General features: G+C 42.5%; 2 protein-coding genes across 5 annotated transcripts in view; one reads left to right on the plus strand and one right to left on the minus strand.

The window, feature by feature from the left end:
* PRTFDC1 (phosphoribosyl transferase domain containing 1) overlaps window positions 1-2,079 on the minus strand; it is a 46,168-nt gene extending 44,089 nt beyond the window's left edge. For 3 of the 4 annotated variants that reach the window (XM_071805243.1, XM_065831223.2, XM_065831222.2), the window contains exon 1: window positions 1,967-2,079. In XM_071805243.1, coding sequence (XP_071661344.1) covers window positions 1,967-2,026 — 60 coding nt within the window. In that variant the 5' untranslated portion in view covers window positions 2,027-2,079. Of the gene's footprint in view, window positions 1-1,259; window positions 1,464-1,966 lie in introns of those variants that run through there. The other variant, XM_071805244.1, reaches the window with a different exon arrangement.
* The window catches only part of THNSL1 (threonine synthase like 1), a 31,574-nt gene continuing 22,237 nt past the window's right edge, over window positions 1,567-10,903 (plus strand). The window contains exon 1 of the mRNA XM_065831220.2: window positions 1,567-1,616. The gene's annotated coding sequence lies outside the window, so the exon portion shown is untranslated. The remainder of the gene's footprint in view (window positions 1,617-10,903) is intronic.

Below are 10,903 nucleotides of genomic sequence, written 5' to 3' on the forward strand. Positions count from 1 at the left end.
ACAAGTTCTCACTGGCATTTTACAAATAAGATTAAATTCACATGTAATTTCTAATTAATTATTTTTCTAAGATAATAAGCATATTTTATATTCTTCTTCCTTTTAAACAGGCACTTTGCAACGATGTAAATTAGAAATTCTCATTTATCCTAAACCTATTCACAGCATTATGCTATAGGACAGTTTTCAAGTAACTGTAAATTTTTACGAGTATTCTGCTTGTGAATTAAAAAATTTAAAAAAAGTGTGATTATCCTCAGGTTAATAGCTAAGCATAAAAAAAATCTGCCCCAAATTAAACTCAACTATTTACTTCTGGTTTTAGCCCTTGAAGATATAAAGGAAATATTTGTGATCGCTTCAATAAAAAGACAGTATTAAACTGGATAAATAAATATATATATACTAAATATATTGGTATATGAGTTTGTAAAATAAGTTCTACAGTGAAAGAACGATCTATTTTAAAAGTTCGGGCTTGGCATGTTCAAGCAGCCCGGTACAAATTCTTCAGCAGATCTTTAAAAATTTGATGTGAATGTATACAAAAAGGAATACAAACACATGGCAATACCCAAAAGCATGTAAGAGACAAGCTGGAGACATTCCATGGCAACACCTCTGGAGGAACATTACTAGTTTTGTTGTCTGGCAGTGTGGGTACACATGAGGTTTGAGCACAGGACTCACTTAATGATCTGGATTCTGCTTTGTTATAAAATAAGGGAGTGAGCATCAAGCAAAGTCCAGCTTTTGTAAACTTAATTCGTACTGCATTGGCCTTACTGTTGGTTGGTTTATGGGAGGACAGGGAGTACATGCACACATTTGTGTGCAGCTAGCAGAAGAAATTAAATCAGTACAGTAGAACATGGTTATGAGCATTCGTCTCCTTTGCAATATCCTCGTGTTGCTTTGGTGCTAAACAGTCACCCACGTTAAAAATGTCATTTAGTACCCGTGTGTCAAGAGAGGCAGTTGATGCACGGTGATTTCAGAGTGCTTGAACATCCAGCAAGGGGTTTCTTTGGAAGAAGATGGAAGGCACAGTGGCGTGGCCAGGGTGTGATGGCTGCGACATGGAGCCCTCAGCTCTGGGCCCAGTCTGGGTGGTTTGAATCCCAACACCACAGTAAAATAAGAATATAGCTATGGTGGTGGCAGTGGTAGTATCTGCTTCACAGGAAAATCTGGTTTGTCCATCACAGTAAGTAGCATATTCGTGCACTTTTACATAATCTGTTCAGCCCCACAGGTACCCAAAACTCACCGCCAAAGTTGGGGATTTTTCCCACCACAGAGAACGGGGCAGCCTGGCAGCTGCTGTGACAGGGCTGCCGCATCCTCAGGGCCTCCAGACATTTCGGTGGGAGCCCAATACCGGGAATCATGATCTGAGTTGCACAAGCACAGCCACAGCCGCCGCTCGGGATAATTCAGAGCCGTGTTTCCACGGCAGAGGACGAAAGCCCGGCGGGGCCGGGGCCCGCCCGCCTCTAGCTCGGGGGCCACGCACGCCCCTTCGCGCCACAGCCCGCGGGCCGGGCCGGGCAGATCCCCTGCGGCAGCCCCAGCAGCGCTGGGCACGGCGCTGTGGCTGGAGAGGCGAGAGCAGGGTGAGAGCCCAAGCGCCGGCCGGAGGAGCCCGGAGCAAACGGGGACCCTCGCGGGGCGGCTCCGGGGGCGGGAAGGACGTGAGGGAACAGGCGGGGGCTGGCCGCGGCCTCGGGGTGGGGACCCGGCCCGACGGGGACCTGCGCGTTGCTGGGGCCCGGCAAGCAAGGGTCCCCCCGCTGGGGGTGAAGCACAAAGCGGCGGAGGCGCCGCGCTGACGGGCGGGCAGCGCGGAGCCTGCGGCAGCGCAGCGCGGCGGAGGGCGGGGAGGGGCGGCGGGGAAGCGCGGGAGGGGATCGCGCACCGCGGGGGGCGAGAGGCCGGGGCGGGACGGGAAACGCTTTGCATTTACCACAATGCCGCGGCCTCCACCGCTCCGCACCGCCACGCTGCTCCCGCCTTCCCCGGCCATCTTCCTCCGCGCCCGCCCGCGGGGCTGCGGAGGGCGGGGCCGGGCGGGCGAGCGGGGCTGGAGCCGCGCCGGGGCCGGGCTGCGCGGCAGCTGCGCCCGGCGGAGGGAGGTGCGGGGAGTCCGGCGCCCGCCGGGTTGCGGCGTGAACCGAGAAGGCTGGCCCGGGCCGGGGGCTGTACCTCAGTGTCTGGGGCCGTTCCCCTGCCTCCCTGGGGAGCAGAGCCCGCGGTGTGTCCGCCCGGGGAGACTCGCTACACAGGCCGGCGTTATCTTTTGTTATGCCATGATAAGCCAGGCTTAGCTGCTAAAGGTCTCTAATGAGGAGAGGAAATGCGGACTGTAACGCATAAGCCAAACTGTATGTCCAGGCGTGGGATCGGCGTTCAGAGAGCGCCGCATGGGGCCCGCGGTGTGTGCAGACGGGTCAGCCCTGTCTGCAAGCGGGTACAGGTGGCCGGGCGGCCTCCAGAACCAGCACTGGCAGCGGGTGGGAAGGTTTGGGCAGAGCTGGGTAAGCGGCTTGGGCTGATTAAGTTAGTGGATAAGGTTAAGCTGGTGTGGTTTAAACTGACATTTTAGCAGGTTTTCCTTATAGTCTGGGGAGAAGAGAAGATGCCAGAAAGCACACTTCACATAGTTCATTCATCTACATTTCCATCCTTGCTGACTTCTGAACTGGCGCTCCTTCCCCACCACTGTGTATATGCTGGAGCGAGTGAGATCTTCAGCCCACCACTATGTTGCTCATGCTATCTAGTAGAAGGAAAACAGATCAGGAACCACGCAAACTTCTGCCACCCCCCTTCCAATTCTGTTAAAGTTATTGTTAATATTTTGCTTTCACAGTCTCACAGATGAGCAGCAGCTTGTTTCTTCTCTTGGATTGCTCTGATCATTGTTTACCTTTACATTCCCATATAAGAAATTAAAATTTGGACTTGCTCTATCCTTTTTGTATCCTGTCTTTTGGGAAAAATGCCAACAGCCTCAGTCCACTGCAGGTAAAATTACAGCTCTTCACTTTCTTTAAAGTGAAAGTTGATTATGATTTGTGCTGTTTACTTGTTAAATATACAGCTGGTAGAATTATGCCAGTAGTAAAAAAAAAAGTACTAAAGTTAAAAATTGTTACTTTTAGGGGAGATCCAAGCATAATGAAATGAATTGAGATCACATCTGGAATATTGTGTCCAGTTCTGGGCCCCTCAGTTCCAGAAGGACAGGGAACTGCTGGAGAGAGTCCAGCACAGGGCAACAAAGATGATTAAGGGAGTGGAGCATATCCCTTATGAGGAAAGGCTAAGGGAGCCGGGTCTCTTTAGCTTGGAGAAGAGGAGACTGACGGATGACCTCATTAATGTTTATTAATATGTAAAGGGTGAGTGTCACGAGGATGGAGCCAGGCTCTTCTCGGTGACAACCAATGATAAGACAAGGGGCAGTGGGTACAAACTGGAACACAGGAGGTTCCACTTAAATATGAGAAGAAACTTCTTCTCAGTGAGGGTGACAGAGCACTGGAACAGGCTGCCCAGAGAGGTTGTGGAGTCTCCTACTCTGGAGACATTCAAACCCACCTGAACACATTCCTGTGCAGGTGTTCCTGCTCTGGTGGGGGGATTGAACTAGATGATCTTTTGAGGTCCCTTCCTATGCCTGACATTCTGTGATTCTGTGAAGTATGTTTAGTGATACCTGAGGGGCTTGTACTGACCAAGGAGGAAGACATTTCAGTTTGGTACACTACTTTTCTAGAATGTAGTCTTCGAAACTTGTAGGTCTCAAGTCATAACAGATGAATCCAGAGAACACTATGGGTGTGTCTATGCTAGGAGTTTGGTGTTGAATGTGGGCTGGGCTGATTTTTAGGTGCATCCTGTTACTGCACTTATATTACAACTAATAGGACAACTAATAAGACAACTAATAGTTTTGGAGTCTGGTGTTAAGAAGGCTTCTATAAATGAATCACCAATTCAAGTCTGGCTAAGTACTAAAGCGACTGAAAATTATCTTGTGATAAATGCTTTGTTTCTTATATAAAGGCCAGATGTGTTTGCTTTTTGGTGGGTCAAGAAAGTATCCTTAGAAGAACCATCACTACAGTTGAAAAAATGTCAGAAAGAACAGAAGACTGGGTTTACAAAGTGACAGAGGCCAGAATATATCTGCCTCCAAGGTGGTGTCCATATATGAAGGCTGAGAGATGCTGGAAAAAAATAGTTGATGTTCACAATGTTTTAAAATAACTTAATAAGAAGTAGTAAATTTGATAAACAGCATATACAGATTTGTACAAACCTACATAAAACAAATACAAAATTTTTGTAAAATATGTAGGAGATATTTATAATGGGCAAAATTCCTAAATGCTTTTGCATTTCAATTGCACGTCATCATTTCATACAACTGTTGAAAAAATTTAATGTTTCATCTAAACTTGGGGATAAAATCCTCTTGATTTGTACCGACAATCACTTTTCAAGATTGGAAGATTCTTCTTGCTTGGAGGTGGGCAACACCCCTTCAAAAGCCCGCATTCACCCTAAAGCTAATGCAGGCGGATTCAGTTACCATCATGTTACAGATAAAGCTGCTATTTCATAAACATCGCAGAACTGGGCTCTGTAGTTCTGAAACTATTTGGATTACAGCTAGAAACTCAAATTAGTTTAGCTACTGCTGTATGGGTACTGGTTTCTTCTACCTTTTGGTCTAGTTCAGTTGCTATTACAGAGTTCTCTGTCTTTTCTAAGCCCATTCTTTTTCAGACCACTGGAATACATGAGATTGTTCTAACTACGGCACAGACAGAAGCTTAACAATTTGGAAAAGATTAACGTGAACAAGATACTAAAAAATAAATTCCTTTGGCATTCTGCTGAAAAACTAAAGCAGGAAATGTTTTTTCTTCCCAGCAAGGTTGCACAACTGTTTTTTGTGAAGTCTTCCTTTTGGTATTTTTCTCTTCCAACAATTTTACAGGGCTCACTTGTGAAGTGTAATGAAGTGTCATGTCTCACTAATAACAATAAGAATATGGAAATTAAATACTAGATAAATGTAGCTGGGGTACCGTTTGAAGGGTAGCACTGCTATCAGCAGCTACCAGTCCAATCCACAGAGTTGTTCTTCTCCATGTAAAATTTTTTCAGTGACATAAAATGTAAGATCTTTTTTTTTAGTTTTGTTGCAAATGAGACGTTCATGGTTCTGTAAACCCACAGAATTAATAGAAACCAAAATTACTGAGGTTTTTTGTGCATGATGGAAATGAAGCTGCTAAGGATTTTGCTATAGAGGTGTATGCACTTACTGAATGTTTACATTGCTTTTTTACAGTATAAACTAGTATTGAATTAATGAATTTACAGTAGATTTTCAAAACTTTTTTTAATTAGGGCCAAGAAAAGATTATTTAAAACACGGTATCAGGGCCTTAACTGTGCAAGACTGTAAGCATTCTGAAGAACATTCCTATTATCTTTGTTTAGCTGTTGGTTTATAAACTAAAAATAGGAGGAAAAGAATAAACACTTCTAGATATACAACCATGGGAAATGATCAAAGGGGGAAAGAACAAAGAAAATTGGGTAGATCATGCTAACATGTAGGTCTGGGTAGGTCTGGACACACAGCCAAAAGACGTAAAGGAGCAGATGGAAGAAGTGACACACAGAGAAACAAAGCAGAGTTAGGATTTACATGCAAATCCCTTGTGAATGTATTTATATCTTGGGCCTTCACAGAACAAACTTCATCATTTCAGCTATACATCTTTTCCTGTCTTACCCTGTCACTGATAAAAGCCGGACCTGTAGGATCCACCATTTCACGACTCTAATGTGAAGAAACATTAAAAATAGAAGGTTGGGGGCAGGGGCATATCACGAAAGTGGTCCAAGACAAACAGTATCATGGAGCTACCTGTAGCCTTTGTGACTCCATTATGTATTCTACTCCCAAGAAGTTATAACAAACATTTGACAACTTCCTTTAATATGTAAACACCAAAAAGAAACAAGAAAAGCATGAAAATCCAGAATATTTCAAGAGGTATGGCTTATGTAGGTAGAAGCTCGCCAATTAGGGGATGAAGTAAGAGCTCTTATTCTGGTTCTGCCTGTTGCTGCAGCTGTTATGTCAACAGCAGAACTGTAAACAATCTTATCAAGCATAAACCTGCATTTCTTAGTGGTTAAAAGGTAGGCAAACTTCTCCAGTTGTTGAAGAGAAAGACATTTTTGGGTAAAATGGTCACTGAAGAGAATATTAAAAAGAAAAGTCTAGCAGATAAAGTACCTTAGGGCATGTTGAAAGCAATTCTAAATTGCTCTCATATCCAGCTTTAATATGTTCCAGAATTCTGAGTTCTTTTGCATTACCTGAGGCAGTTACTCTTTCCGTAGGGTGGCTGCTGAAGACCCTGAGTGCAGCAGAACATATTTGCCAGACAGTGTCACAATCATCTGGGAGAAAGTGAAGCAGTATTTCACGCTGTTTCCCTACATTCAAGAACCTGGGGAGATGATAGGAAAAGCTGTCCAATTTGGCATGGCTAGGTGGCATCCTATGATGTACAGTACTACGGATGCTATACTTGCCTTTGTGACTCCTGTACCGCAGCAGGTGCTGGAGTGGCACTGCAAGCTGGAATGTAGCTTCTCTCCACCCTCAATTTCAGCAGAATTGGCATCTTGGGGAGCTGGAAAGTTCAGCTTTAAAGCAATTGTAGCACCTAAGATCCATGAGGGGAGCTCAGAGCAGTCAGCTATCACAGTTAACTTGTATGGAGTCTATGAGACTGACTTAGGTTTTGAAAATTAACTACGATAACTTCCATATCAAGAAAATGGCTAAAAGCTGCCATTTAAGACATTAGTCTGCTTTTTAATTTCGTATGATCTTTAAATCAGTGTTAGGCACTGCTTGACAGAATTCTGAGCTTTAGCTTATTTGGTCCACGATAAACATCTTTAATACAAAAGTACAATTTTGTTTGTTATTAATCTCACTGTGCCAGACTAGAGCAGCGAGAGCTCCACTTTGCAATTTCCTGGCTCCTGAAGATATTCTTCCGGCTTTTCAGGTTCATGTTATTAACATAGAGTTCTTTATAGCTGAAACAAATGCAAACAAAATTTTCCTTTTGTCCTTTAATACTAGAATAAACTTTATTTCCCTCATAATACTATGCAAATATTTCCCATAACCAGCTATTGAGAAGTACTGACATTTCCATGATAAAACATTATTTTCCAGAAATGCTGCTCACATCATATCCTATGACAAATTCATCATGCATGGCTATGAAATCTACTCAGGGAATTGTAAATATATAGTGGGTCACACCCAAAGTAATTAATTTAACTGCTAGAGTTTGTTTTCTTTTTAAAGGAGGTTGTTCACTTGGTTTCATCCCTCATTTTGCATTTTTTTTTTTTCTAAATAAACTACAGCAGATTTGGGAAAATCTGCAAAACAAGAGAATTCGGAGTGTTTCAAACAAGTAAACAAAGAACAGCTTAAGGATTTTTTTTTTTTTTTCAAATAGCTCAGTCTGTCTTTGATGTAATTTTGTACACTTCACAGCTTGCCTAGAATAAACAGTGCAGTAACAAAAGTGTATTGAAAAGCAGAATCTGGTCCAGCAAGTTCTCCTGTAGCGCAGGCAGCTCAATGTTCCTGGCTGGCCAACCCCTGAGCTCTGCTGCTGCACAGAACAACCTGAGTGTGCTGGAAGGATGGGTTTAGACCATTTGCTAATTTTGTCATTGGTGTCAAAGCCAGACCAGTGTCCTGAACAAACAGCAAAATGTGGATATTTCCTCATTGTACTGTGGTTGGGGCCACATGTTGAACACTGCTGACATTTTTTCCTCTGAAGAGATTATTATATTGCTTCCTCAGCTTTAATACACCCTCAAAGCAACATGGGAACAGTTCTAGAGGTACTTGTCTATCTTTACAGCAGCTCTGGCAATTAAGAGGATTGAGCCACCTGAATTTTCCACATGGGACCTCTCACCTAGCAAGAGTAAATTAAACATTAATTTCATTAATTTGAGTGACCAGTTTGAGACAACAGCTTCCAAACTGTTACATCGTGCTATCTAGGTTCAAAGCACAGCTTCTAACTTTAAGCACACACAGCCCGTATTTAAAACACGTGGGTTCAAATTGTAGAGTCAGGAACCCCTAAGATGAAAAATGCATTATTATTGGCTACCAGTGAAAAAGCCAGGTATAAGTCATTTACTCTTGCATTTCAAAAAACATTCTATGACAAAGACATGAATAAATCATATTGCTTCAGGGAATAATTAAATGCTTAAAATCTCATTTCTCTTCCTTCAACTCCTACTTTCTAGTTGCTGAAACAAATGAGGGTTCTTGGAAAACAGATCCTTTTAGTAAAAAACTTGAATCATTCCCTTTATTGCAGGGCCTTAATTCATCCCCAGATGATCTTTTTTTTTTTCATTATTATAAGCACATAGGAGCTCTACTTACAGACGAAACTTTTAATGTGTCAGACACTAAGCAAAGAGAGAGAGATGATCCACACAACAGGTAACTTAGAGCCTAAGCCTAAGACAAGAAACAACTGGCTACAGTGCCAGGGGAGTTCAAGGAAACTGCACAGGTCAGCGGGATAAGCCCAAATCGTATCTCACCAGCAGCTCAGCTGTTGTTACATTTTTGGTGGGCACCTCTGCAAAGAACATTTGAGCAAGGGTTTGAAGACAATGTGATTCCAGTGTTTGCATGTGTGTGTGAATTTCTCCATGTTGTGGAGTCAATGTGGAGGTAGGCATGGAATAACAAATTAACAACCCAGGCTAGTACTGTGACTAAACGCAAGTTCATCCTCTTAGCAGCATCAAGACCAGCTGACATGTAGTCTACTATTTGGCTATGCCTGCTCATCTACAACCATTTCTTGGAGGTACAGTCTAGAAAGAAAAGAATTAAACATGTTTTTTATAACTTGATGAAATGACAGTCACATTTACCTCAGCACCCTTTAAACAGTAAAGAAAAAAAACACAAATGAGAAACTAATCTCACCTTGGATTCCCACCATACTGCCACTGCTTAGCCTGGAAGATTAAAACCCTGAATTTACTCACATTTTATTTACATAACATTACATAAGAAAAAGGAGCTGGATCAAGATCAAGACAGAATGGAAAAAAAATACAATCTGGGCACTGAGCAGTCAAGCATACATCACCACCTTGGATGTCCACTCACGGGAGACATGACAATCCTCAGCTTGGTCAGGCTCAAGACACCTCTAGTTCCTGGGGTGGGTGATCCCTATCAGCTGCAGGGCTCAGCAGGTCCCTTCCTTGGCTATGGGAAATGTCAGGCAAGCTTAATGATAGGTTTTGCCACCTGCCTCCCCTGTAATTATATTATTAATAGTATAAGCATCATAAAGCCGAGGATGAAAGTGTTGACTAGGACTAGCGTTTATTTAGAATTCCCATTAATCTGCATGTATGTGAAGTTTTCTTATCTGAAAGGTGGCTGCCTTCATTAGGGCTGAAATTGTTAGATATGTTGTTTTCCCCAAAACATATGCCAGTGAAAGGGCTAGATTTTAGCTTTGTGGCAGAGTGATCACAGCAGCAGTTTGTGACACCAATTTTTCACAAATATATATTAATACAAAGGGCTAGAACATGCCCTCCTATAAAATTCACCTATAGAGACTAAGGAAAATTAAATCAGTGAGGAATTTCTCCCATATTATTTCTCCCACAGAATTTACCCTTACTGTTTCATGAGGGGAATGAGGTTACCTCTCTGCAGAGTAGGTTTTGAGGAAACTATCCCAGCCTTAGTCCCCAGGAATGTTTGCCGAGCTCAAGAAACCACCGTGCTTTGAGACCAGCCACATGGAGCCCATATGCTCCCGTCAGCTCTCATGCTCGCTCAAGGCAGCTCTATCAGAGCTGTACAATCAGGAACTCCCTGGGTTTGTGACGATGCCATATCTGATCCCTTCCTTCCTGGATATAAATAGTTTCATTCTGAAGAACAGCCAGTGAGATATTTATCATAATTTCATGTTGCTATTTTTAAAAAAATAGATACAGTTTTATCATGCGCAACTTCCAACAGGAAATATTTTCACATTGTGGCAACATAACACTTACTGGGCAATAGAGCATTCATACCCATTTAGCATGTGTTTTGTGATGGTTCTTTGACAGTTATGAAGTACTAGAAGCATTTTGATTTTTTTTTTAGTAATTATTTCATTGATTATCAGTAATTTACTAGTGAATTTAAAGAACGCTTCAACTAGTAATGCTACTTTTTACCCTATGAACAGACTTGTTTCTGTTAATATTTAGTATCTTTCATGAAGGAACAATTCTGTCAGAACAACTGAGTTTACTCACTTTTTTGCTTTAGTTATACTGATGGTACTTATTAGTTGATTCATTAATATTACACCTTCAATTATTGGCATTTCCTGCACATATAAATACAGAGTTATCTTGTTTGGATTCTGTAAACTTATTTTGTCAAACTTCCCAGAGAGAGCTAAAGGTGAGAATGTTATCTTCTCTGCATATTTTCGATGTTTTTCATTATAATATATTTTTTCATCATCAGAAGTGTTGGTAGGTCTCATGGAATACACATCAAAATAGACAGAAGGAGATACAACCTCCATCCCCATAGGGTGACAGAAGCTATTCACATGTATTAAGAGGGGAAGATCCTGGGTGGCAGCAGAGCTACCTGCAAAGCTCTATATGAGGTTTATTCAAAAAACCCCACAGTATCGTTCAAATACACTAGTGACAGCTCACTCAGCTACAGAAGTGCACTGGCCCTGGTCTCTTCTCCTGTTAA

The sequence above is a fragment of the Patagioenas fasciata genome, chromosome 2 (genome assembly GCF_037038585.1).
Source record: "Patagioenas fasciata isolate bPatFas1 chromosome 2, bPatFas1.hap1, whole genome shotgun sequence".
NCBI classification, from domain to species: Eukaryota; Metazoa; Chordata; class Aves; order Columbiformes; family Columbidae; genus Patagioenas; species Patagioenas fasciata.